The sequence below is a fragment of the Oncorhynchus keta genome, chromosome 3, assembly GCF_023373465.1.
Source record: "Oncorhynchus keta strain PuntledgeMale-10-30-2019 chromosome 3, Oket_V2, whole genome shotgun sequence".
In the NCBI taxonomy this organism is placed as follows: Eukaryota; Metazoa; Chordata; class Actinopteri; order Salmoniformes; family Salmonidae; genus Oncorhynchus; species Oncorhynchus keta.
This window is the reverse complement of record NC_068423.1, coordinates 713,013-739,960: the sequence shown is the minus strand read 5'-3', so window position 1 is coordinate 739,960 and position 26,948 is coordinate 713,013. Positions and strand designations below refer to the sequence as shown.

General features: G+C 44.1%; 1 protein-coding gene across 1 annotated transcript in view; it reads right to left on the bottom strand.

The window, feature by feature from the left end:
• LOC118363205 (arginyl-tRNA--protein transferase 1-like) overlaps positions 1–26,948 on the bottom strand; it is a 112,395-nt gene that overhangs the window by 24,979 nt on the left and 60,468 nt on the right. Inside the window, exon 4 of the mRNA XM_052485735.1 lies at positions 21,685–21,827. Within this exon, the coding sequence (XP_052341695.1) occupies positions 21,685–21,827 (143 nt within the window). The remainder of the gene's footprint in view (positions 1–21,684; positions 21,828–26,948) is intronic.

Below are 26,948 nucleotides of genomic sequence, written 5' to 3'. Positions count from 1 at the left end.
AAGAAGTTTGGAACCACCAAACTGAGCAATCGAGGGAGAAGGGCCTCTATGGAGAGGAGAGAATCTTCTAGAAGGACAGCCATCTCTGCAGCACTCGACCAATCTGGACTTTATGGTAGAGTTGCCAGACAGAAGCCACTCCTCAGTAAAAGGCACATGACAGCCTGCTTGGAGTTTGCCAAATGGCACCTAAACAAGATTGTCTGGTCTGATGAAATCAGGATTGAACTCTTTGGTCTGAATGCCAAGTATCCCATCTGGAGGAAACCTGGCACCATCCCTATATTGGTCACATACACAAGCATGGTGGTGGCGGTATCATGCTGTGGGGATGTTTTTTAGAGGCAGGGACTGGGAGACTAGTAAGGATTGAGGCAAAGATGAACGGAACAAAGTACAGAGTGATCCTTGATGAAGTCCTGAGCGCTCTGGGGCAGATTCTCAGACTGGGGCGAAGGTTAACCTTCCAACATGACAACAACCATAAGCACACAGCCAAGACCAAGCAGGAGTGGCTTCGGGACAAATGTGAATGTCCTTGAGTGGCTCAGCCAGAGCCCGGACTTGAACCCAATCGAACATCTCTGGATAGACCTGAAAATAGCTGTGTAGCAACACTCCCCATCCAACCTGATAGAGCTTGAGAGGATCTGCAGAGAAGAATGGGAGAAACTCCCCAAATACAGGTGTGCCAAGCTTGTAGCATCATTCCCAAGAAGACACGAGGCTGTACCAAGCTGTACCAGGCTGTACGATTGCTACCAAAGGTGATTCAACAAAGTAGAGTAAAAGGGTCTGAATGCTTATGTAAGATATTTCTTACAACCTGATTTTGCTTTGATATTATAGAGTATTGTGTGTAGAATGATGAGTTTAAAAATGTTTAATCAATTTTAGAATAACCTCAAATCAAATCAAATTTATTTTATTTCATTTGATTTGTTTTAGAATAACCTACATTTCTGAAGGTGTTTTGGTACTTCCCTTATGCACTGCTTTTCCGTGTGCAAACTTTTACTATACCACAGATCTGTATAGTCTAACGGTCTATACTGCACTATATCACTCTATTCATAGTGACAATAGTGGTAGGTGGATATTTCGTCATACCACACAATCATACCACACAAAAACTTTAAAAGATGGGTAAATGTTTCATATGAATTGACAAGAACATATAGGAATAGCTGATAGGCAGCAGAGGCCACCATCATTGAGCATGAACCAACACTGAAGACAGACGCACAGCTCAAAAATCTCCCCTATTGATCTTGTTGAAATCAAATCAAATGTATTTATATATCCCTTCATACATCAGCTGATATCTCAAAGTGCTGTACAGAAACCCAGCCCAAAACCCCAAACAGCAAGCAATGCAGGTGTAGAAGCACGGTGGCTAGGAAAAACTCCCTATAAAGGCCAAAACCTAGGAAGAAACCTAGAGAGGAACCAGGCTATGTGGGCTCTACCCTTAACCTTGTTCTGAACACCTCCAAATCAAAGGTCATGTGGTTTGGTCATGCCCCTCTTCCCACAGGTATTATTACTACCTCTGAGGGTTTAGAGTTTGAGGTAGTCACAAGTACTTTAGAGTATGGCTAGACGGTGCACTGTCCTTCTCTCAGCACATATCAAAGCTGCAGGCTAAAGTTAAATCTAGACTTGGTTTCCTCTATCGTAATCACTCTTCACCCCAGCTGCCAAACTAACCCTGATTCAGATGACCATCCTACCCATGCTAGATTACGGAGACATAATCTATAGATCGGCAGGTAAGGGTGCTCTTGAGCGGCTAGATGTTCTTTACCATTCGGCCATCAGATTTGCTACCAATGCTCCTTAAAGGACACATCACTGCACTCTATACTCTGTAAACTGGTCATCTCTGTATACCCGTCGCAAAACCCACTGGTTTATACTTATTTATAAAACCCTCTTAGGCCTCACTCCTCCCTATCTGAGATATCTACTGCAGCACTCATTCTCCACATACAACACCCGTTCTGCCAGTCCCATTCTGTTAAAGGTCCCCAAAGCGCACACATCCCTGGGTCGCTCCTCTTTTCATTTTGCTGTAGCTAGCGACTGGAACGAGCTGCAAAAAACACTCAAATGGACAGTTTTATCTCAATCTCTTCATTCAAAGACCATGGACACTCTTACTGACAGTTGTGGCTGCTTTGTATGATGCATTGTTGTCTCTACCTTCTTGACCTTTGTGCTGTTGACTTTGCCCAGTAATGTTTCTACCATGTTTTTGTACTGCTTTCATGTTGTGTTGCTACCATGCTGTGTTGTCATTGTGTTGCTGCCTTGTTATTGCCTTAGGTCTCTTTTTATGTAGTGTTGTGTCTCGTTGTGATGTGTGTATTGTCTTATATTTATGTTGTTTTTATTTTTTTAATCCCAGGCCCCTGTCCCAGCCTTTTGCCTTTTGGTAGGCCGTCATTGTAAATAAGAATTTTGTTCTTAACTGACTTGCCTCGTTAAATAAAAGGTTAAAAAAAATAACATAAAATAAACTAGCCTACAACACCACACACAATGCAATGAATAATTGCATTATTGTTTTTAAGTGAGTACAACATTCTAGCCTACTCTTGGCTGAACTTCACAAGGTGGTGAAAGTGCACAGTGATAAGGTTGATTCTTTTTCCAATAAATATTAAGGGTCTTATTCTGGTGACAATGATTGATGCTTGGCTGCCATTTGACAAATGAAATATTGCACTTTTGTCCATAATAATCTTATCATGTAGTAGGCTATACCTGCACTGTATCTGCAAGTTATTGTCTGGAGGGCACGTACCAATACCAGAATGGGCAGAATACCAGAGCGGGACTCTAACCCGGAAGCTTACATGAAATCCCGCTATGCCCTCCTATGAACCATCAAACAAGGCAAAGCGTAAATACAAAGTGTCAATACAAAGTATCAGGACTAAGATTGAATCGTACTACACCGGCTCCGACGTTAGTTGGATGTGGCAGGGCTTGCAAACTATTACAGACCACAAAGGGAAGCACAACCACAAGCTGCCCAATGATATACAAGCCTACCAGACGAGCTAAATTACTTCTATGCTCGCGTCGAGGCAAGTAACACTGAAGCATGCATGAGATCATCAGCTGTTCTGGACGACTGTGTGATCACGCTGATGTGAGTAAGATCTTTAAAACAGGTCAACATTTACAAGGCCACAGGGTCAGACACATTACCAGGACATGTACTCCGAGCATGCGTTGTGTCTTCACTGACATTTTCAACCTGTCCCTGACTTGAGTCTGTAATACCAACATGTTTCAAGCAGACCACTATAGTCCCTGTGCCCAAGAACACTAAGGTAACCTGCTGAAATGACTACCAACCCGTAGCACTCACGTCTGTAGCCATGAAGTGCTTTGAAAGGCTGGTCATGGCTCAAATCAACACTATTATCCCAGAAACCCAAGACCTACTCCAACTTGCATACCGCCCCCAACATATCCACAGATGATGCAATCTCTATTGCACTCCACACTGCCCACCTGGACAAAATGAACACCTATGTGAGAATGCTATTCATCAAAGCTCATCAGTAAGCTCAGGACTCTGGGACTAGACACCTCCCTCTGCAACTGGATCCTGGACTTCCTGAAAGGCCGCCCCAGGTGGTAAGGGTAGGTAACAATGCATCCGCCACGCTGATTCTCAACATGGGGGCCCCTCAGGGGTGCATGCTCAATCTCCTCCTGTACTCCCTGTTCACTCATGACTGCATGGCCAGGCATAACTCCAAATTACACAACAGTGGTAGGTCTGATAACCAACACCAATGAGACAGTCTATAGGGAGGAGGTCAGAGACCTTGCCGTGTTGTTTGGCATGGATCCTCAGATCCTCAAAATGTTCTATAGCTGCACCAGAGAGCATCCTGGTTGCATCACTGCCTGGCATGGCAACTGCTTGGCCTCCGACCGCAAGGCACTACAGAGGATCCTCTCTGTAGTGTAAATATTGTCAAAGATTCCAGCCACCCTAGTCATAGACTGTTCTCTCTGCTACCGCACGGCAAGCGGTACCGGAGCGAAGGCTTCTTAATATCTTCTACCCCCTAGACATAAGACTCCTTAACAGCTAATCAAAGGGCTACCCAGACCTCTCTTTCACGCTACTGCTACTCTCTGTTTATTATCAATGCATAGTCACTTTAACTCTACCTACATGTACATATGACCTCAATTACCTTGATTAACCGGTGCCCCCGCACACTGACTCTGTACCGGTACCCCCTGTATATAGCCTCGCTGCTGTTTAATTATTTGTTACTGTAATTTTACATTTTTTACCTAACACTTTTTCTATTTGTTTTTTAAACTTCTTAAAGCATTGTTGGTTAAGGGCGTGTAAGTAAGGCGTGTAATTCTGCGCATGTGGCAAATTAAATTTGATTTGATTTACAAGTCAAAAGTTTGGACACACCTACTGATTCAAAGGTTTTCTTGATCAAATTGCTGCAAAGAACCCACTACTAAAGGTCACCAATAAGAAGAGGAGAATTGTATGGGCCAAGAAACACGTGCAATGGACATTAGACAGGAGGACATCTGCTAAGTTTTTGGTTCCAACTGCCCTGTCTTTGTGAGATGCAGCGTAGGTGAACGGATGATCTCCGCATATGTGGTTCCCACCATGAAGCATGGAGGAGGTGTGATGGTGTGGGGCTGCTATGCTGGCGACACTGTCAGTAATTTATTTAAAATTTAAGGCACACTTAACCAGCATGGTTACCACAGCATGCTGCAGCAATATGCCATTCCATCTGGAGGACTATCATTCGTTTTTCTACAGGACAATGACCCAAAACACACCTCCAGGCCGCGTTTTGTTGGCATTTACGTATGTCCCCATTACCAGTAAAACATAATCAAAACCTATTTCTTTCACTTACTTGCTGTGCTCTTTCGTTGCTCATTTGTTCAGTCATTTCATTCTCAACCAGGATTTCTATGGAACGCCGTTTGGGTCTTTGCGTATCAAATAACACTATTTGACGTTTCAAATAACACAACATAATCTGTTTCAGTAGCTATAGTTAGCTAGCTAACTATTTAGCCATGAGTCATCTAAAATAACTCTAATTTATAAGACGGTTCTTATTTGATTAATGGTGGTAGGACCCATCTATGTGAAGCTAGCCACAATAAGGATTAGCCACATTCCACTATTGTGCTTACTCCTTATTGTGGCTAACTTCACAACACATAAACCGGTCCGGTCGAGCATCACTAGCCAGATGAAGCTAGATGGCTGATTATAACATTAGCTTTGGGCAACAGGGTAAAGTAGCTAGCTGGCTATTTATTTTCATGAACTGAAATTGTGTTCCATGGTGTTTCATTGTGTTCCATGGTTTTTATCACCCCCAGAGACTTTGTGCCATCAGAGACTCTGGGTTCGAGCCCAGGCTCTGTCGCAGCCGGCCGCGACCGGGAGGTCCATGGGGCGACGCACAATTGACCTAGCATCCGGAAGGGATATCCTTGTCTCATCGCACACTAGCGACTCCTGTGGCGGATCCGGCACAGTGCCCACTGATCAGGTCGCTAGGTGCACGGTGTTCTTCCAACACATTGGTGCAGCTGGCTTCCGGGTTGGATGCACGCTGTATTAAGAAGTAGGAGCGGCTTGGTTGGGTTGTGTTTCGGAGGACGCATGGCTCTCGACCTTCATCTCTCCCGAGCCTGTACGGGAGTTGTAGCGATGAGACAAGATGATAAATACTAACAATTGGATACCACAAAATTGGGGAGAAAAAGGGGGGGAAAGAAAGAAAAAAAGAATGCTGTGTTGCATGTGAAGCGAAACATTTTACGTGGTGTAATTACGTCATGTACCTACGTTATATAGGTATGCACGACAGCTTTGACATCGGTTTTTTAACGTTGGCGTTAAACTAGACATCGGGCCGATACCAATGTTGCCATTTTCAGCTAATATCGTCCGATTCAGATATTCTCACCAATATATCGTTCATCCCTAATTATTAATCATTATTTATAACCTTGTCAAAGTCTTGACTATATTTCCTATTGTAGTGACCGCAATTTCCGGTCGATTTCTCAGCCAAGCGTGAAGAACAAACGGAGGTATTTCGCCTACAAACATAATATTTTTGGAAAAAAGGAACATTTGCTATATAACTGGGAGTCTCATGAGTGAAAACATCTAAATCTCATCAAAGGTAAACTATTTAATTTGATTGCTTTTCTGATTTTCGTGACCAGGTTGCCTGCTGCTAGCTAGTCATAATGCTATGCTAGGCTATCGATAAACGTATGCAAATGTTGAGAAGGGTATTGAAGGCTATTTTGTAAATGACATCGCCAAAGTCGAGGATTGGTAGGATGGTCAGTTTTACAAGGGTATGTTTGGCAGCATGAGTGAAGGATGCTTTGTTGCGAAATAGGAATAGGCCAATTCTAGATTTAACTTTGGATTGGAGATGTTTGATATGGGTCTGGAAGGAGAGTTTACAGTCTAACCAGACACCTAAGTATTTGTAGTTGTCCACGTATTCTAAGTCAGAGCCGTCCAGAGTAGTGATGTTGGACAGGCGGGTAGGTGCAGGTAGCGATCGGTTGAAGAGCATGCATTTAATTTTACTTGTATTTAAGAGCAATTGGAGGCCACAGAAGGAGAGTTGTATGGCATTGAAGCTTGCCTGGAGGGTTGTTAACACAGTGTCCAAAGAAGGGCCGGAAGTATACAGAATGGTGTCGTCTGCGTAGAGGTGGATCAGGGACTCACCAGCAGCAAGAGCGACCTCATTGATGTATACAGAGAAGAGAGTCGGTCCAAGAATTGAACCCTGTGGCACCCCCATAGAGACTGCCAGAGGTCCGGACAGCAGACCCTCCGATTTGACACACTGAACTCTATCAGAGAAGTAGTTGGTGAACCAGGCGAGGCAATGATTTGAGAAACCAAGGCTGTCGAGTCTGCCGATGAGGATGTGGTGGTTGACAGAGTCGAAAGCCTTGGCCAGATCAATGAATACGGCTGCACAGTAATGTTTCTTATCGATGGCGGTTAAGATATCGTTTAGGACCTTGAGCGTGGCTGAGGTGCACCCATGACCAGCTCTGAAACCAGATTGCATAGCAGAGAAGGTATGGTGAGATTCGAAATGGTCGGTAATCAGTTTGTTGACTTGGCTTTCGAAGACCTTAGAAAGGCATGGTAGGATAGATATAGGTCTGTAGCAGTTTGGGTCAAGAGTGTCCCCCCCTTTGAAGAGGGGGATGACCGCAGCTGCTTTCCAATCTTTGGGAATCTCAGACGACACGAAAGAGAGGTTGAACAGGCTAGTAATAGGGGTGGCAACAATTTCGGCAGATAATTTTAGAAAGAAAGGGTCCAGATTGTCTAGCCCGGCTGATTTGTAGGGGTCCAGATTTTTCAGCTCTTTCAGAACATCAGCTGAATGGATTTGGGAGAAGGAGAAATGGGGAAGGCTTGGGCGAGTTGCTGTTGGGGGTGCAGTGCTGTTGACCGGGGTAGGAGTAGCCAGGTGGAAAGCATGGCCAGCCGTAGAAAAATGCTTATTGAAATTCTCAATTATGGATTGTGGATTTATCAGTGGTGACAAGTGTTTCCTATCTTCAGTGCAGTGGGCAGCTGGGAGGAGGTGTTCTTATTCTCCATGGACTTTACAGTGTCCCAGAACTTTTTCGAGTTAGTGTTGCAGGAAGCAAATTTCTGCTTGAAAAAGCTAGCCTTGACTTTTCTAACTGCCTGTGTATAATGGTTTCTAGCTTCCCTGAACAGCTGCATATCACGGGGGCTGTTCGATGCTAATGCAGAACGCCATAGGATGTTTTTGTGTTGGTTAAGGGCAGTCAGGTCTGGGGAGAACCAAGCGCTATATCTGTTCCTGGTTCTAAATTTCTTGAATGGGGCATGTTTATTTAAGATGGTTAGGAAGGCATTTAAAAAAAATATCCAGGCATCCTCTACTGACGGGATGAGATCAATATCCTTCCAGGATACCCCGGCCAGGTCGATTAGAAAGGCCTGCTCGCTGAAGTGTTTCAGGGAGCGTTTTACAGTGATGAGTGGAGGTCATTTGACCGCTGACCAATTACGGATGCAGGCAATGAGGCAGTGTTTAAGGCTTTGGGGGGTACCTGGTCGGTTCATTGATAATTTGTGTGAGATTGAGGGCATCAAGTTTAGATTGTAGGATGGCTGGGGTGTTAATAAGCATGTTCCAGTTTAGGTCGCCTAGCAGCACGAGCTCTGAAGATAGATGGGGGGCAATCAGTTCACATATGGTGTCCAGAGCACAGCTGGGGGCAGAGGGTGGTCTATAGCAGGCGGCAACGATGAGAGACTTGTTTTTAGAGAGGTGGACTTTTAAAAGTAGAAGTTCAAATTGTTTGGGTACAGACCTGGATAGTAGGACAGAACTCTGCAGGCTATCTTTGCAGTAGATTGCAACACCGCCCCCTTTGGCAGTTCTATCTTGTCTGAAAATGTTGTAGTTTGGAATTAAAATTTCTGAATTTTTGGTGGTCTTCCTAAGCCAGGATTCAGACACAGCTAGAACATCCGGGTTGGCAGAGAGTGCTAAAGCAGTGAATAGAACAAACTTAGGGAGGAGGCTAACATGCATTCATGCATGTTAACATGCATGAAACCAAGGCTACTACGGTTACAGAAGTCATCAAAAGAGAGCGCCTGGGGAATAGGAGTGGAGCTAGGCACTGCAGGGCCTGGATTCACCTCTACATCGCCAGAGGAACATAGGAGGAGAATAATAAGGGTACGGCTAAAAGCAATAAGAATTGGTCGTCTAGAACGTCTGGAACAGAGAGTAAAAGGAGGTTTCTGGGGGCGATAAAATAGCATCAAGGTATAATGTACAGACAAAGGTATGGTAGGATGTGAATACAGTGGAGGTAAACCTAGGTATTGAGTGATGAAGAGAGAGATATTGTCTCTAGAAACATCATTGAAACCAGGAGATGTCATTGCATGTGTGGGCGGTGGAACTAATAAATTGGATAAGGTATAGTGAGCAGGACTAGAGGCTCTACAGTGAAATAAGCCAATAAACACTAACCAGAACAGCAATGGACAAGACATATTGACATTAAGGAGAGGCATCCTTAGTCGAGTGATCAAAAGGGTCCGGTGAGTGGAGAGGTTGGTTTGAGGGTCACGGCGATTTAGACAGCTAGCCAGGACATCGGTAGCAAGCTAGCATAGGATGGAGGTCTGTTGTTAGCCACCTCTTGCGTTCCGTCAGTAGATTAGTGGGGTTCCGTGTGGTAGAGGGGATTAGTCCAAATCACACACAAAAAAAAACAAAAAAAAACAATAGATATAGTTATAGAGGCCCAAGAAGAAACATAATAATAATAAAAATAAATAAATTGTCCGATTGTCTATTCTGAGAGCAGCCGGTAAGACAGCTAACGGTTAGCATGCCGCAGATGGGCGTTCAGGTAACGTCGCGACGGAGGAGCCAGCCGGATCTCCTTCGGGTAGATAACGTCGGCAGTCCAGTTGTGAAGGCCCGGTGGGGCTCCGCGTAGGCAGTAAAACGGGTCCAGATAGGTGACTGCAGCCCAGGAGTGATTGACGGAGCTCAGGAGTGATTGACGGAGCTGGCTAGCTCCGGAGTAATTGATGTTTGCTCCGGAATCGACGAGAGCAGATAGACACACGGATAGCAGCTAGCTAGCTGTGAGATCCGGGAATGAATGTCCAGAGAGCAGTTGAAATCCAAGGACATGGAGAGAAGAATTGGTCCGGTATGTTCCGTTCCGAGCCGCGCTGCGCCGTACAAAACTGGCGATAGATTTTCGAGCTAAAGGATAGCTGATGACCACAAACCGCGGTTAGCTGGATACTAACGATTTGCCAGTAAAGAAGCTAACTAGCTTCTGAACTAGCTTCTGATTAGCTTCTGGCTAGCTCCTGGCTAGCTTCTGGCTAGTTTCTGGCTAGCTTCTTGGAGTTTCTGGCTAGCTTCTTGGAGGATTGCAGATTTGAGGTAAATAATACTTATTTATAAATATAAATTGGTGAGGCGGGTTGCAGGAGAGTGTTTTGAAGATGAGTTGATGGAAAAAAAAAATAAAATGTATGTGAAAAAAGTTGTAAATATTTATATATACAGGACACGACAAGACGTGGACAAAAGACGTCTGAACTGCTATGCCATCTCGGGACCGTGATGCCACAATCAAGACAGTAGCAAACAACAGAGCATGAACAGAGGCTCTCTGTTCAAAAGAAAGGAACAACAGCATGGTGGAAATGGAAAACAAGCCCACTTCCAGTCACACACACAGAACCTCCCTGAGTCACAAGTGGCACCAGACCTCATCAAGTACCTCGTACGCCGTGAGATGGTGAGTTTCGGACTCCTGAAGTTTGATGATCGCCCTGAAAATTATTGGGCATGGAAAACATTCTTTCTCAATGCGACCAGAGACTTGAATTTATCAGCCAGGGAAGAGTTAGATCTGGCTAGGGGCAGAGTTGTCTGAGCAAGCAAAGAGAACTAGATCTGTCCATATTTTCAATGCAACAGCAGGGCTTAACATGGTCTGGCAACGACTAGAAGAGTGCTATGGTGCTATGGCTACCCAGGTGTCTACGAAAAGTGAGAAACCTGCCAGGTACAGCAGCAAGACACCTGGTGACTGTATACAAAACAGACGTGCCATCTGAGCCCTCAGACCACCAAAACAAACCCAGTAAGACAAAGGTTGAATGCCCTAACCATCACTGCTCAATACATAACAAGCCACATCCTCTTTAAAAGTGTTGTGGGTTTAGATACAGAACTCTGGCATTTGTTTTCGATGTTGTGGGTCAACTCAGCACAGAGCTAAAGACTGTAATGTGTAAATCAAGTGCCCTGAGTGTGACAGCAACAGACATCTTGATGCTCTGCATCCAGGCCCAGCCCCTTCAAATACAGACACCGCTACAGCAGAGAAAGTGCAAGGTGACGATGCTCTTATATCTGTCACCTCAAAGTGTACCGAGATCTGTGGTGTTCAAAAATATGCTTGGAACATCTACGTTGATGATGGGCTGACATCAGTAGCTACTACAGAAGAAACTATCAACATTCTAAGAAAAACACAAGCAATGTCCAACATGAAACTACACAAGATTGCATCCAATAGCAAAACAGTTATGGAAGCCTTCCATATGGAGGACCGTGCTAAAGACTTAAAAGAGCTGGACGTCAGAGTGGATCCTCTCCCCTTTCAACGGAGCCTGGGACTTTCCTGGAACCTGGAAACATACAGCTTCTCATTTCAGGTATCCCACAATGAGAAGCCATTTACACAGAGAGGTATCCTGTTCATTTTTATTTTACCTTTATTTACCAGGAAAGTCAGTTAAGAACAAATTCTTATTTTCAATGACGGCCTAGGAACAGTGGGTTAACTGCCTGTTCAGGGGCAGAACGACAGATTTGTACCTTGTCAGCTCGGGGGGTTTGAACTTGCAACCTTGCGATTACTAGTCCAACGCTCTAACCACTAGGCTACCCTGCTGTCCATAGCGAATAGTCTTTATGACCCCCCTGGGGTCGTGGCTCCATTAACAATGCAAGGTAAAGCCTTAATCAGAGAACTCTCTTCTGATCAGAGTGAGTGGGATGTCCCCCTACGCACAGAATTAGAAGAGGAATGGAAAATGTGGAAGGAATCTTTGATGGAGTTGGAACATATGTATATTCAGAGGACCTACATCCCAGTCTCCATGTCTACCACTCAAAGAAGAGAACTGCACATCTTCTCGGATGCCTCTACAGTAGCCATACCTAAGAGTTATTGACTCGGAAGGTCAATGCCATGTTTGATTTGTCATGGGGAAATCAAAATTGTCCCCTTGACCAGCCATGACTATCACACGCCTGGAACTGTGTGCGGCTGTGCTAGCTGTTGAGATGTATGAACTGATCATTGTGTTCCATGGTGTTTAAAGCCCCCTAGTCGAGCTTTCTGGTACTTAGAAAGACTGTACGAAAACAGGAAGTAGAGAATTTGTTCTGCACGCATAGAAGCAACTAAAAACCATACTTTCCAAATGCACTGTATATTTCTTAACAACAAACCATGGGTGACCAAATAATTGAAAGTGGTGCTTTTAACAAGATGAAACAACTGTTTGCCTCCGGGAATCCACTCAAAAGAAAAGAGGTACAGAGAAATGTGAACAAAGAGATAAAAAAGGTGAGATGCCAGTTCAAGGATAAGGTGCAACAGATAATGTCACATGGAGACTCTCGCTCTGCCTGGTTGGGCATTAAGAATATGGTAAACACCCCCTTCAAAGGTAAGCGACGTATCAATCCCTGCCTGGACGAGAGATTGTGCCTCTACCGCCAATGAACTAAACAACTTCTTCACCCGCTTTGAAACAGGGGGCACCCCCGTTTCCCTGGCCTGTCTGGCGGAGGATGGCATGGCAACCGAGAGCACGCTTGTCATCAAAGAGGAAGTCATACAACAAGTGTTCAAAAGCACCGGAGCACGAAAGAGTCCAGGGCCTGACAACATAAGTGGTCATGTCTTGAAACACTGTTCCACCCAGCTGAGCGGTGTCTTCTGCTCTCTTTTTCCCTATTAGTGTACCTGTCCCAAAAACCTCTCATCCATCTGCATCAAATTATTACAGACCTGTTGCTCTTACCTCTCTTGATTAAATCTCTTGAAAAGATCATCAAGGCATATATAAATTAACACCACCAGACACCCCCTTGACCCCTCCAATTTGCATACCGGTCAGAGAGAGGGACAGATGATGCAATCCTCTCGCGCTTACATCTGGTGTACATGCATAAAACCCATGTGCATATCATGTTCGCAGATTTCTCATCAGCATTCAACACAATCAATCCGTTGGTCCTCCCAGACAGAGAGAGGAGACTTCGGACTTGATGCTATGCTTATCACATGGATCACCAACTTCCTAACTTATATGTCTCAGTAGGTACAAGTTGGCAACACACTCTCTGAGGTGCGCACTACTTCAGTTGGAACCCCACAGGGCAGTGTTCTTTCAACAGTACTATACATACTGTATCCAGACAGCTGCCAGAGCCAATTCCCAGGGCCCCACCTGATCAAATATGCTGACGATACTGCTTTGGTCAGTCTTCTCGAAGGGGATGAGACGGAGCACAGAACGGCTCTGAATGATTTTACTCTCTGGTGTGAGCCATCCCATCGAATATTGAATGCATCAAAAACTAAGGACATGGTGATTGACTTTTGAAGGAACACTACCATGCACACACCATCACTGATAAAGGTGAGCCCATTGAAATAGTGGAGTACAAATACTTTGGGCTAGTCATTGATAACAAGCTGTCCTGGGATCGGTGTCTGACACTATTTTTAAGAAAGGCCAATCAGAGAATGTATTTCTTATGGAAACTTCACTTTTTTTTATGTTGATCTAACCATCAAGGTTCTCTTTTATAAATCATGAATTGAGAGCATTCTGTCCTACTGCTTGACCTGCTGGTTTGGGAATATCAAGGTTGCACAGAAAAATAGGTTTGTCAAGATAGTCAGGACTTGCGGAAAAAATCATGGGGCAGCAACAGCAAGAACTGACCTGAGTAGAGCCCTCCATAAGGCGAATAACATAGTGGTTGACTCTTCCCATCCATTCCACCCTGAATTGCAGCTCCTTCCCTCTAGTCGCAGGTACAGACTACCTAAGGTTAAAAGAAATAGGGCTAAGTCTTTTATTTCGAATGCCATTCTGCAACTTAAAATGTTGGACTAATTGCACTTACCCTGCCTATTTGTTTGTAAATATCCTTTGCTATTTATTTGACATTTTTTGATGTGATATGTTTTATGACTGCTGCAAGATGAATTGCCTCTGAGGACATTAAAAGTTTTCTGAATCTGAATCATATAGTGGACACAAGCCTATAGGTCTATGCATGCAATGCCCTGAAGTATTTAGTGCTCAAATCTCAGACAGCTGAACCATGAGGTTCAATTGTTGTTTTAGGAAAGTAGCCTAAAAATATTATATAAAGTTTTGCATATGTTACAGATTGAAACACAAGGAATAGTGTTTTTGTCATTTGTTATAGGCTGTTTTTAAGGACGAGTAAATGTGGCATATTTGGTCAATATCCCTTGCTTAATGATGGCGCTGCCATCTGAATCTAAATTTAAATATTCCCGGTCACGTTGTCGAGCACCAAATTTTCCTAATGGAAACCCTGTGCATATTGTTTTTATGCAGATTTGATAATGTTCACATTAAAATCTGTCACTAATTGGATGGAAACCTACAGGCACCCTAAAGTTCAGTGGCACTTTGATTATGTCTGCACATCATGGTTCACCAGTAGCCCCAAGCATCTAAAGAATAAGCTACAGACTAGGGTTGAATATTTTCCTTGTGTTTTACAAATGTTCCATCCAGAGAATAATCACTTGTCTCCCGGGAAACCTGGAATTCAAAATGTACACCATGTATACAAAAGTATTGGACACCCTTTCAAATGAGTTTATTCAGCTCTTTCAGCCACATCACTTGCTGGCAGGTGTATAAAATCGTGCACACAGCCATGCAATCTCCATAGACAAACATCGGCAGTGGAATGGCCTTACTGAAGAGCTCAGTGACCTTCAATGTGGCACCGTCATCGGATGCCACCTTTCCAACAAGTCAGTTCGTCAAATTTTGGTCTGGCTAGAGCTGCCCCCGTCAAATGTAAGTGCTGTTGTTTTGAACGTCTAGGAGCAACAGCTCAGCCGCGAAGTGGTAGGACACACAAGTGCACAGAATGGGACCGCCGAGTGCTGAAGCGCGTAAAAATCGTCTGTCCTCGAATGCAACACTCCCTACCGAGTTCCAAACTGCCTCTCTAAACAACGTAGCACAATAGCTGTTCGTTGGGAGTTTCATAAAATGGGTTTCCATGACCGAGCAGCCACACACAAGACTAAGATTACAAAGCGCAATGCCAAGCGTCGACTTGAGTGGTGTAAAGCTCGCCGCCATTGGACTCTGGAGCAGTGGAAATGCGTTCTCTGGAGTGATGAATCACGCTTCACCATCTGGCAGTCCGATGGACAAATCTGGGTTTGGCAGAATAATGGTCTGGGGCTGTTTTTCGTGGTTTGGGCTAGGCCCCTTAGTTCTTAATGCTACAGAATAAAATGACATTCTAGAAGATTCTGTGCTTCCAACTTTGTGGCAACAGTTTGGGGAAGGCCCATTCCTGTTTCAGCATGACAATGCCCCCGTGCACAAAGTGAGTTTCACACAAAAATGGTTTGTTAAGATTGGTGTAGAAGAACGTGACTGTCCTGCACAGAGCCCTGTCCTCAACTCCATCACGCATCTTTGGGATAAATTGGAAAGCAGACGGCGAGCCAGGCCTAATCGCCCAACATCAGTACCCAACCTCACTAATGCTCTTGCGGCTGAATGGAAACAAGTCCCCGCAGAAAATGTTAGACAAGCAGGTGTCCACTTACTTTTGGTAATGGAGTGTACAGTTGAAGTTGGACGTTTACATACACCTTAGCCAAATACATTTAAACTCAGTTTTTCACAATTGCTGACATTTAATCCTCGTAAAAATGTCATGTCTTAGGTCAGTTTGGATCACCACTCTATTCTAAGAATGTGAAATAAGAATAATAGTAGAGAATAATAGTAGAGAGAATGATTTATTTCAGCTTTTATTTCTTTCATCAAATTCCCAGTGGGTCAGAAATTGAGATACACTCAATTAGTATTTGGTAGCATTGCCTTTAAATTGTTGAACTTGGGACAAACGTTTGAGGTAGCCTTCCACAAGCTTCCCACAATAAGTTGGGTGAACTTTGGCCCATTCCTCCTGACAGAGCTGGTGTAACTGAGTGAGGTTTGTAGGCATCCTTGCTCGCACATGCTTTTTCAGTTCTGCCTACATATTTTCTATAAGGTTGAGGTCAGGGCTTTGTGATGGCCATTCTAATACCTTGACTTTGTTGTCCTTAAGCCATTTTGCCACAACTTTGGAAGTATGCTTGGGGTCATTGTCCATTTGGAATACCCATTTGCGACCAAGCTTTAACTTCCTGACTGATTTCTTGAGATGTTGCTTCAATTCATTCACATAATTTTCCTTTCCTCATAATGTCATCTATTTTGTGAAGTGCACCAGTCCCTCCTGCAGAAAATAACCCCCACAACATGATGCTGCCACCCCCGTGTTTCACGGTTGGGATGGTGTTCTTCAGCTTGCAAGCCTCCCCCTTTTTCCTCCAAACATAATGATGTTCATTATGGCCAAACAGTTCTATTTTTGTTTCATCAGACCAGAGGACATTTCTCCAAAAAGTACGATCTTTGTCCCCATGTGCAGTTGCAAACCGTAGTCTGGCTTTTTATGGCGGTTTTGGAGCAGTGGCTTCTTCCTTGCTGACCACCCTCGTTTTACTGTGGATATAGATACTTTTGTACCTGTTTCCTCCAGCATCTTCACAAGGTCCTTTGCTGTTGTTCTGGGATTGATTTGCACTTTTCACAACAAAGTACGTTCATCTCTAGGAGACAGAGATGGACCAGCAAAGGACCTTGTGAAGATGCTGGTGCGGCAAGTAACCTACTGGTTAGAGCATTGAACTAGTAACCGAAATGTTGCAAGATTGAATCCCTGAGCTGACAAGGTAAAAATCTGTCATTCTGCCCCTGAACAAGGCAGTTAACCCACAAGGCTGTCAAGAGTTCTTAACTGACTTGCCTAGTTAAATAAAGGTACAAAAATAACAAAAGAGAACGTGTCTCCTTCCTGAGCGGTATGACGACTGTGTGGTCCCATGGTGTTTATACTTGTGCGCTATTGTTTGTTCACATGAACATTGTACCTTTAGGCACTTGGAAATTGCTCCCAGGGATGAACCAGACTTGTGGAGGACCACATTTTTTTTTCTGAAGTCTTGGCTAATTTCTTTAGATTTTCCCCTGATGTCAAGCAAAGAGGCACTGAGTTTGAAGGTAGGCCTTGAAATACATCCACAGGTACACCTCCAATTGACTCAAATGATGTCAATTAGCCTATCAGAAGCTTCTAAAGCCATCGCATCATTTTCTGGAATGTTCCTGTTTAAAGGCACAGTAAACTTAGTGTATACGTCTGACCCACTGGAATTGTGATACAGTGAGTTATAAGTGAAATAATCTCTGTAAACAATTGTTGGAAAAATTAATTATGTTAGGCACAAAACTATAGTTTGTTAACAAGAAATGTGTGGAGTGGTTGAAAAACAAGTTTTAATGACTCCAACCTAAGTGTATGTAAACTTTCGACATCAACTGTATCTAATGAAGGTAGTTTACAATATATGTGGCAATATAATTCCACCAAAGGGCATCAGATTTTAACAACTTAACAACGATTTTCTCTTTCTCTCTGCTTGCAGGCGAGACACAGGAGACAAAGACTCAAACTCAAAGATCTGCTAGCTGTACAGATTAAAATCTCACCTATATTTTTGTTTCCTTAGCCAGATCAGTGAGTAGAGTTGAGATTCTCATAGACACAGCCAGGCTCATCATGAAAGAGCTAAACGGCTTTGGAGAGGATTACTATAGCCACTGCAGTGGGGGTAAGTGTGTGTGCTGATATAGAACTCTAACAACTCAGAGGAGAGTAGAGAACTGCACAGTCAGCAGAGCAGGACATAAATTGGAGAGGGAGAGAGAGGGGAGTGTGTGTGTGTGTGAGAGAGAAAGAGTACTTTTAAGTACCCCACTAGCCAGTTACCTGCAGTGAACCCTCTCTCTCCTTCTCCTCCTCTCCAACCGCTCTCTTCCATCCGTGGCGCCTCCTGGTTGGTCCAGCTTTTATCACTGATATCATTATTCTGGAAATAATAACACTGAGGCTGCATCCCAAATGTCACCCTTTTCCCTACATACTGCAATACTTCTTACCAGGGCCCCAGGTCAGGGTGCCATTTGGGACGCAACCCTGAATCCTCATTAATGACAGTGTCAGCTCTCAGACCACAGTGGAGCCAGTTGAGCTAGCACACAAACTGACCTGGGTTCAGGGACCGCTCTGTGTCTGGAGCCATCCCAGAGGTTTCAACATACTGCACGATCAGACTCGGATCAGTATACGCATCCAAAACAGCTTGAACATTTTTTTTTAATATACTTTTTTAAAAGTAGGACCAATGTGGTGGGCTGCATTACCACGGGATATCCATGTGATTTGCGGGTCCTGACAGAGATTACTGTGTGGTCAGCATTTTTCATGCTGCAGGTGGGAGCAGGTGGTGAGACAGACAACTTTGGGATTATTTGGAAACTAAATCTTTCTGCTTTGCATGCATTAGCTTACTACCTATTGTATTAAAATCACCTCTTTCTCGCATTATTCACACACTCAGCATTCACAACTTCAAGTTCAGTAGCCTACCTCTCCTAGTTGTAAATGCGAGATCAAGTGGCCTATATGTTTGCACTGCAAATGGTCCCGCTCCTAAAGGTAGGCTTCATCCTATATGCAAAACCTAAAGAGCAAGTGCAAGTGTCCGCACATTTTTTTTTTCTCCTTCAAGTTCAGTAGCCTTTGGCCTACCTCTCCTCTTGGGCATGCGAGATCAGGGGCGCGTGCATGTGGTCTCAATTAAATAGAGTAGTCTATATGCATGGGTGGAGAAGTACGGGACAGGTATCTTTCCAAGGAAATGAACTTCTAGATTGCCTGGAAATAAATATTGATCACCCATATCTCTGTCTGAAAATCATTCCGCTCCTAAAAGGTAGCCTATCTGCAAAACGCAGCTCAAGAGAAAGTGCAGGTGTCTGCTCTCTCTCCAACTCTGCTCTCTTCAAACAATGTCTATCCTAATCAAATCAAATTTATTTGTCACATAGACATGGTTAGCAGATGTTAATGCGAGTGTAGCGAAATGCTTGTGCTTCTAGTTCCGACAATGCAGTAATCACCAACGAGTAATCTAACCTAACAATTCCAAAACTACTACCTTATACACAAGTGTAAAGGGATAAAGAATATGTACATAAAGATATGAATGAGTGATGGTACAGAACGGCATAGGCAAGATGCAGTAGATGGTATCGAGTACAGTATATACATATGAGTAATGTAGGGTATGTAAACAAAGTGGCATAGTTAAAGTGGCTAGTGATACATGTATTACATAAAGATGCATTAGATGATATAGAGTACAGTATATACATATGAGATGAGTAATGTAGGGTATGTAAACATTATATTAAGTAGCATTATTAAGTAGCATTGTTTAAAGTGGCTAGTGATACACAGTGGGGCAAAAAGTATTTAGTCAGCCAACAATTGTGCAAGTTCTCCCACTTAAAAAGATGAGTGAGTTCCTGTAATTTTCATCATAGGTCAGATTATGGTGGAAAATAAGTATTTGGTCACCTACAAACAAACAAGATTTCTGGCTCTCACAGACCTGTAACTTCTTTAAGAGGCTCCTCTGTCCTCCACTCGTTACCTGTATTAATAGCACCTGTTTGAACTTGTTATCAATATAAAAGACACCTGTCCACAACCTCAAACAGTCACATTCCAAACTCCACTATGGCCAAGACCAAAGAGCTGTCAAAGGACACCAGAAATAACATTGTAGACCTGCACCAGGCTGGGAAGACTGAATCTGCAATAGGTAAGCAGCTTGGTTTGAAGAAATCAACTGTGGGAGCAATTATTAGGAAATGGAAGACATACAAGACCACTGATAATCTCCCTCGATCTGGGGCTCCACGCAAGATCTCACTCCGTGGGGTCAAGATGATCACAAGAACGGTGAGCAAAAATCCCAGAATCACACAGGGGGACCTAGTGAATGACCTGCAGAGAGCTGGGACCAAAGTAACAAAGCCTACCATCAGTAACACACTACGCCGCCAGGGACTCATATCCTGCAGTGCCAGACGTGTCCCCCTGCTTAAGCCAGTACATGTCCAGGCCCGTCTGAAGTTTGCTAGAGAGCATTTGCATGATCCAGAAGAAGATTGGGAGAATGCCATATGGTCAGATGAAACCAAAATATAACTTTTTGGTTAAAACTCAACTCGTTGTGTTTGGAGGACAAAGAATGTTGAGTTGCATCCAAAGAACACCATACCTACTGTGAAGCGAATGGGGCCATGTATCGTGAGATTTTGAGTGAAAACCTCCTTCCATCAGCAAGGGCATTGAAGATGAAACGTGGCTGGGTCTTTCAGCATGACAATGATCCCAAACACACCGCCCGGGCAACGAAGGAGTGGCTTCGTAAGAAGCATTTCAAAGTGATGGAGTGGCCTAGCCAGTCTCCAGATCTCAACCCCATAGAAAATCTTTGGAGGGAGTTGAAAGTCTGTGTTGCCCAGCAACAGCCCCAAAACATCACTGCTCTTGAGGAGATCTGCATGGAGGAATGGGCCAAAATAACAGCAACAGTGTGTGAAAACCTTGTGAAGACTTACAGAAAACGTTTGACCTCTGTCATTGCCAACAAAGGGTTTATAACAAAGTATTGAGAAACTTTTGTCATTGACCAAATACTTATTTTCCACCATAATTTGCAAATAAATTCATTAAAACTCCTACAATGTGATTTTCTGGATTTTTTTTCTCATTTTGTCTGTCATAGTTGAAGTGTACCTATGGTGAAAATTACAGGCCTCTCTCATCTTTTTAAGTGGGAGAACTTGCACAATTGGTGGTTGACTAAATACTTTTTTGCCCCACTGTACCTCTTGTGTCTGAGCCGTTGAATTGCGACTCTACTTTGACCCTATACTGGCGCTTAGCTTGTTTCATTGCCTTGCGTAGGGAATAGCTTTATTCGATCATGTTTCCGGTCACCTTGCCCTGGTTAAAAGAAGTGGTTCGAGCTTTCAGTTTCACGCAAATGCTGCCATCAATCCACAGTTTCTGGTTTGGGAATGTTTTAATCGTTGCTATGGGTACGACATTGTCAATGCACTTTCTAATGAACTCGCTCACCGAATCAACGTATTCGTCAATGTTGTTGTTTGACGCAGTACGGAACATATCCCAATCCACATGATCGAAGCAGTCTTGAAGCGTGGAATCAGATTGGTCGGACCAGCGTTGAACAGACCTGAGCGCGGGAGCTTCTTGTTTTAGTTTCTGTTTGTAGGCAGAAACCAATAGCCTAATAATATGGGCCAAGTGAAAAGCTCTGGTAATTTAACACATTTCTTAGGTTGTTTTTACGCATTGTGATATTGCCTATAGGGCGCAAAATAGCTGGGGGGCTTTAGTGAAAAAGTTTGGGAACCCTAAGGGGATGATTGGATGAGTGGGTTGTCAGTTTTCAGTGTGTGGGATACAACATTGTCCAATGTGAATTGGAAATGTGCTTTTTATTATGTCTTACGATATTCCCAACCCCAACCAGTTGTAGAGGTTTAGTGCCTTGCTTACGGGCACAACGGCAGTAGATGGCACCTGAGATTCTGATGAAAGCAACCCTCCGGTTGCCGGCTCACTCCAGCCATATTTCCCCCGGGGATCCGAATCAACAACCCTCCGATTACTGTCCCACTTCTCTAATCTTGAGGCTATTGCCGACCAAGAATGACTGATAGGTCAGTGTGCTGATTGCTGTAGGGTAGTGTTCCTAGTGTACAGTAGGGAGCTGTGTTCATTACCTGCGTCAGCTTCCTGGTTGAAGCGTGCGTAGTGGGTCTGCTCCAGGCTTGGGATGCAGCTCTCTATGGGCACAAAGACATATGTCTCTGGGCACAGGAGGTCTGAAGGCTGGTACTGCCCCTGGAGAGAGAGAGAGAGAGAGAGAGAGAGAGAGAGGGGTTGTTATTTTACCATATATAACATAATCCTGCAGCAAATTCAGGGGGCGTATTCGGGAGGTGGTCCGACCAGTACTGGAACCCGGGTGCAGCAAACATCAATCCAACACCAATTTAATATGCTACTCCAAGAGGTTGACACAATATTTTGAATATTTTAATACTTAGAGGTCATGAGGTCATGGGGAAAGTCCAATTAAGAAGAAAAGGCTGAAGTCTGAGTCTGGTGTAGAGGAAAAGGCTGAAGAGAAAGAAAGCGAGAAAAGAGTAGAATGCAGCAGCAGATACTTGGCCTTTTATCAGAGGCCTGGAGTCGATCACAGGGCTCCAAACAAACACAGATTACACTATAAACAAGCAGGCGCCTCCAAAAGGCCTTCTACACCGTCTCACACACTTACATAAACACACAGGCTCACAAACACACACATGAACAAAACACACACTCATGCCCAAACATACGGACACTGATAAACACACAAACAAAAGATTATGCAATAAACAAGCAGGCGCCTACAAGTGGGCTTATGCACCATCTCAAACACTCATGCACACGCACGCACGCACGCACGCTCGCACGCACGCACGCTCGCACGCACGCACGCACGCTCGCACGCACGCACGCTCGCACGCACGCACGCACGCACGCACGCACGCACGCACGCACGCACGCACACACACACACACACACACACACACACACACACACACTTGGGTGAGGACGAGGGGCTCTCTCTCACAATAATAAAACCTATTTTGCTATACCATCACTGACTGTGACTTGTCTGTCAGTGGGCCTGCATGCAAAAACTATGCAGCCTGTTTTCACAAGCAGAATGCCATGAGAACAGACTTGTCTTATCACTGCTCGCAAAAAAATATATATATATAATCTAAGAAGGGTGGGGCCATTGAGGTCCTGCCCTGGCGGCTGCTTGTCTATACGGTACCTTTGGTCCGGGTTTGGGGACAGGGTAAGGCCATGGACAGGACCAGGGTCATATTCATAAGGGCACATGGTAGCAAAACGTTTTGCAATGGAAAATTAAAACAAGTTCAAGTAGTCGCTCCCTGTTTCCGTGTTTTCTTCCATTTGGTGCCAAATGAATACGACCCTGGACATGACACACAAACACAATGGGGACAAACAGAGTCACCAGGGCCAGCTGCAGGGGACGTTTTCGTGAGTTGACTTGAGCCGGTGCCAACAGATTAGTTGCAGGAGACACACCCACACACAATGTATTTTCCTGCTTTCCCCTACACCCACTGATGTTCCCCGACTGCCAACAGTCACCAACACACTGTCACACTTCACCACGACTAGTCTATGGGTTCCCTCATTACTGCTCAGCAAAAGCACACCTCCACATGTTTTTCTCACACACACACACCTGCACACACACACATATGCATGTGCACACACACACACACACCAGTGTGCACACACAGACACACACTGTGCTGGACCTGTTGTGAACAGCCGTGGGCACGGATGAGTGAAGGGACACAAGGAGGGAGGGATGGAGGGAGAAATGGAGAGGGATGTAGGTGGAGTGACTAGGCCACAGTTACACTCGGTACCACCAGAATACTTCTTAAGCAGACAGAGTGAAGTGAGCCAACTTGTAAGGGCAGGCTTCTCTCTCTCCGTACCATACCATGACAAGAAACAGATACAGGACGACGGAATTTGGAATTTAGGCATTAAAAACGGCCATGTTTGTGTTCCAAATGGCACCCTATACCCTATATATTTCACCAGTTTTGACCAAGGCCCATAAGGGTTCTGGTGAAAAGTAGTGGACTATATGGGGAATAGGGTACCATTTGGGACAGGTCCCATATTAGATTATTTAGGCCTATTTTTATGTCCCGGTCCAAACTTTAGCCCAGAATAACATCTCTGTGCCTTTAAAGATTTCCATGGTGATGGTATAAAAGTTTAAAGATGTAGAGAGAGGGTCTATATAACCATAATGAGAGACAGAGGAGGGCCTGGGCCAATGTTCCCTCTTGTTTTTTTTTGGCACACAGCAAATCTAAAATTGAGCGCAAACTTGAATGTTGTGTAAATTCTGTGCAACTTCCGGTGCGCGTTTACTGTGAACACTGAGGCTGTACACACTAAGTTACAATTTTAACAGTGGCCAAATAGGATACTATGGCTATTTGATCATAATGTAGGCCTACCAGAGTAGCCTACCATCAAAAAAATGTAGAAAATCTCATAAAATTTTAACATGGAAATAGCTATTGAAATAGATGTTCTAGCTGTGCTATAGTCTACAGTAGCAGTGTTCGATGTAGGCCAACATTCCATAAGCCTTTTTAAAACATGCAGAGCTGGATAGTAACCTGTTTAGCTACTTGTCCTTCAGAAAAGGCTGTGACTGAAAATGTTGTATTGTGTTGTTTGATGCAAGAAACCACTTTACAAAATAAAATTCATTATTATTCTCATATTAATTTTTACATATAATCAGACAATGTATTGTCTGCCTATTATCTTAGCATATTCAAGCCTGTCTCAAAATACAACACACCCCTTCAAAAAAACGTTTACCTGACTTTTCAATGATGGCTAAAAATGTACACATTTTGTGCTCTTGTAAGAAGCAAATCAGTCCCCCTTTGCTGACCAGAAATTAGCTACAACTTACTAACTAGGTACATACAGCTTTGATCTCAAAACAAGCACATCTACTTGAGACCGCTCGTGCCTGTCAATGCAATAGCATCCTCCTCCGATGTACTCTGCCTAAAACAAAATGGCAGACTAAGTCTGGCATAATTACATTTGTTTCGATATGTTGCATTGAAAGGGACAAATATTAATGTTGATTCGATCACAATTCCCAAAGTAGAGGGAAACAATGATACTATAAACCAGTGGTCACCAACCAGTCGATCACGATCTACTGGTCGATCTCCAAGGCATTCCTAGTCAATCTCCAAACATTTCTGTAAAAACCCAATGATAAAGCATTTGCGTTCCTATTTATTTGGTAGGTGCACCCGAATCAGCGGAGAGTAAATCAAGTGCACTATAGGCCTACTGCTGGCCAATCAGATGCATTGGCAGGGCAATTCAAGCAAAGCCCATATGCGGTGATAATGTGTTGGTCCTATAGCCTGCTGCCCAAACCTCATTGCTAAAGTACTGTTTTTAAACAGTTAATGTTGCATAGTCTTACGTTTTATAAGTGATGTTAAAAAGAATCTGCGGGGTAGATCTGGGCTTGAATTTACACTCAGAAAGGGATTTTCACTCAAAGGGTTGGTGACCTCTGGTGTAAACTAACATGGCAAATTAGTCAAGTTGAGTGAAGCTCAATCTTGTGCATCTCTGCACATGCTGGCATTTCTTTTCCGCGGCAGTCCTGGGGGAGCTGCGCGTCCGTGCGCAGCTTAGAGAGAACATTGGTCAGGACACAGTCAGAGAACTCAGCACTCCTACAAAAAGGAAGACAAGACGGGAGTGGGAGAGGGAGAGGAGGGACAGAACCCAAAATATGAAAGGACACAGCGATTAGTGAAAAAGTGATTAGAGAAAGAATAGGAGGAAGGAGGAGGGCGAGAAATCAGGCTGGCCGCTATTTGTGTGTCTGTTCCCTTTCCTTTTTGGACTGGGCCCCGTTTCCCAAAAGCATCTTAAGGCTAAGTTCATCGGTCTGTCTCTTCTCTTTTCTCACTCTCTTACCCCATTCCCTCATGCTTCTCTTTCCTCACTGTGTTTTCTAACACTCTCCCTGTTTTTGTCCTTTCTTTCTCTCACTTTCTTTCTTTCTCTCTCTCTCCCTCCCTCCCTCTCGCCTCCTTCACTCCCTTTCTCAATCACTCCCTTCATCATCATTGTCCTCTCTCTTCTCTCTAGTTTCACAATTACTTCTACAGTCAGTCTACCTGGCCAGCGGACCTGTGGACAATAACAGGAATAGGGTGCCCTTTGTGATAAAGCCATCGTCATGTTTTCTGTTGTCCACTCACCTTATCTGTCTCTTATTTATCTAACAACAGCGGTCAATATCTATACTGATACCAATAACAGTGTGTTGGAAGAGCCTTGGGAAAGAAGAGCAAAGAACATAAATGCACATCATGGAGAGAAAGGAGAGAGAAAATGTATGTATTCATATAAATCAAATGGTGTCATGCTGCTAGCTCAGTAGGTTATAATCAGAGTACCAGAAGTACTAGTGCTGGACGGGAAGCCAGGTGAAAACGGGCTAACTGAGTCGCGTTCATTCTGTACCAAATGGGGGAAAAGAAGACTGACACAGGGAGGGAGTACCTGGAAATGTTCTGTTGCAAAACATTCTCCATTACTAATGAACGCGGCCTTGATCTGTGATGGAGCAGAGAGAAGGGGTGAAAAGGTCTACCCCGTTACGGATAGAGGTCGTGTCTGGTCAGGACTACTGATAGTGAGAGAAACCAACAACCAAAAAGCCCCATTTGTTTTTTTTGTATTCTCTACCCTCATTTGCTACCCTCTCCTCCTCCTCAGAATGCACAAGGCTGCTTGCTTCCCACACAATTCCATCCATCCATCTCCATCCCCTCCTCCCTCCCTTGCCTGCCACACGCACTCCTTCAGACAGAAATGGAGATGATGCTGACGATTGACGGCCTCTGCAAGGCTCATTAACTTCACCACAGAGAAACAAAGAAAAGCGAGAAAGAGATTGATAAAGAGTGAGATTGTGTTAGTGTGTTAGAGCGCAATATATAGGGTGAAAGAAAAAAGGAGAGCGTGCAGAGGAGACATGGACAAACTTCACAGCACTCGAGCAGCGCCAGCTGATGTCAAGAGTGTGAGGAGACGGGAAGGGAGAGAGGAGGGATAGAGAAAAGGAAAGAGAGAAATGGAAAGAGGGAAGGGGTGAGAATTAGATGCAGATGAATGCAAGGACGGTATTTAACGTCACGAGACATACGTTGAGCTGATGGAAGTGATAGGAGAGCTCACAGTGCCGGCATGACTGGGCCCTACCCCTACATGGAAAGAGAGATGGAAAGACAGAGAGTGGGGTGATACCGAAGGGAGAGGATAGCTGACAGAGGAGGGAAGTAGGGAGAG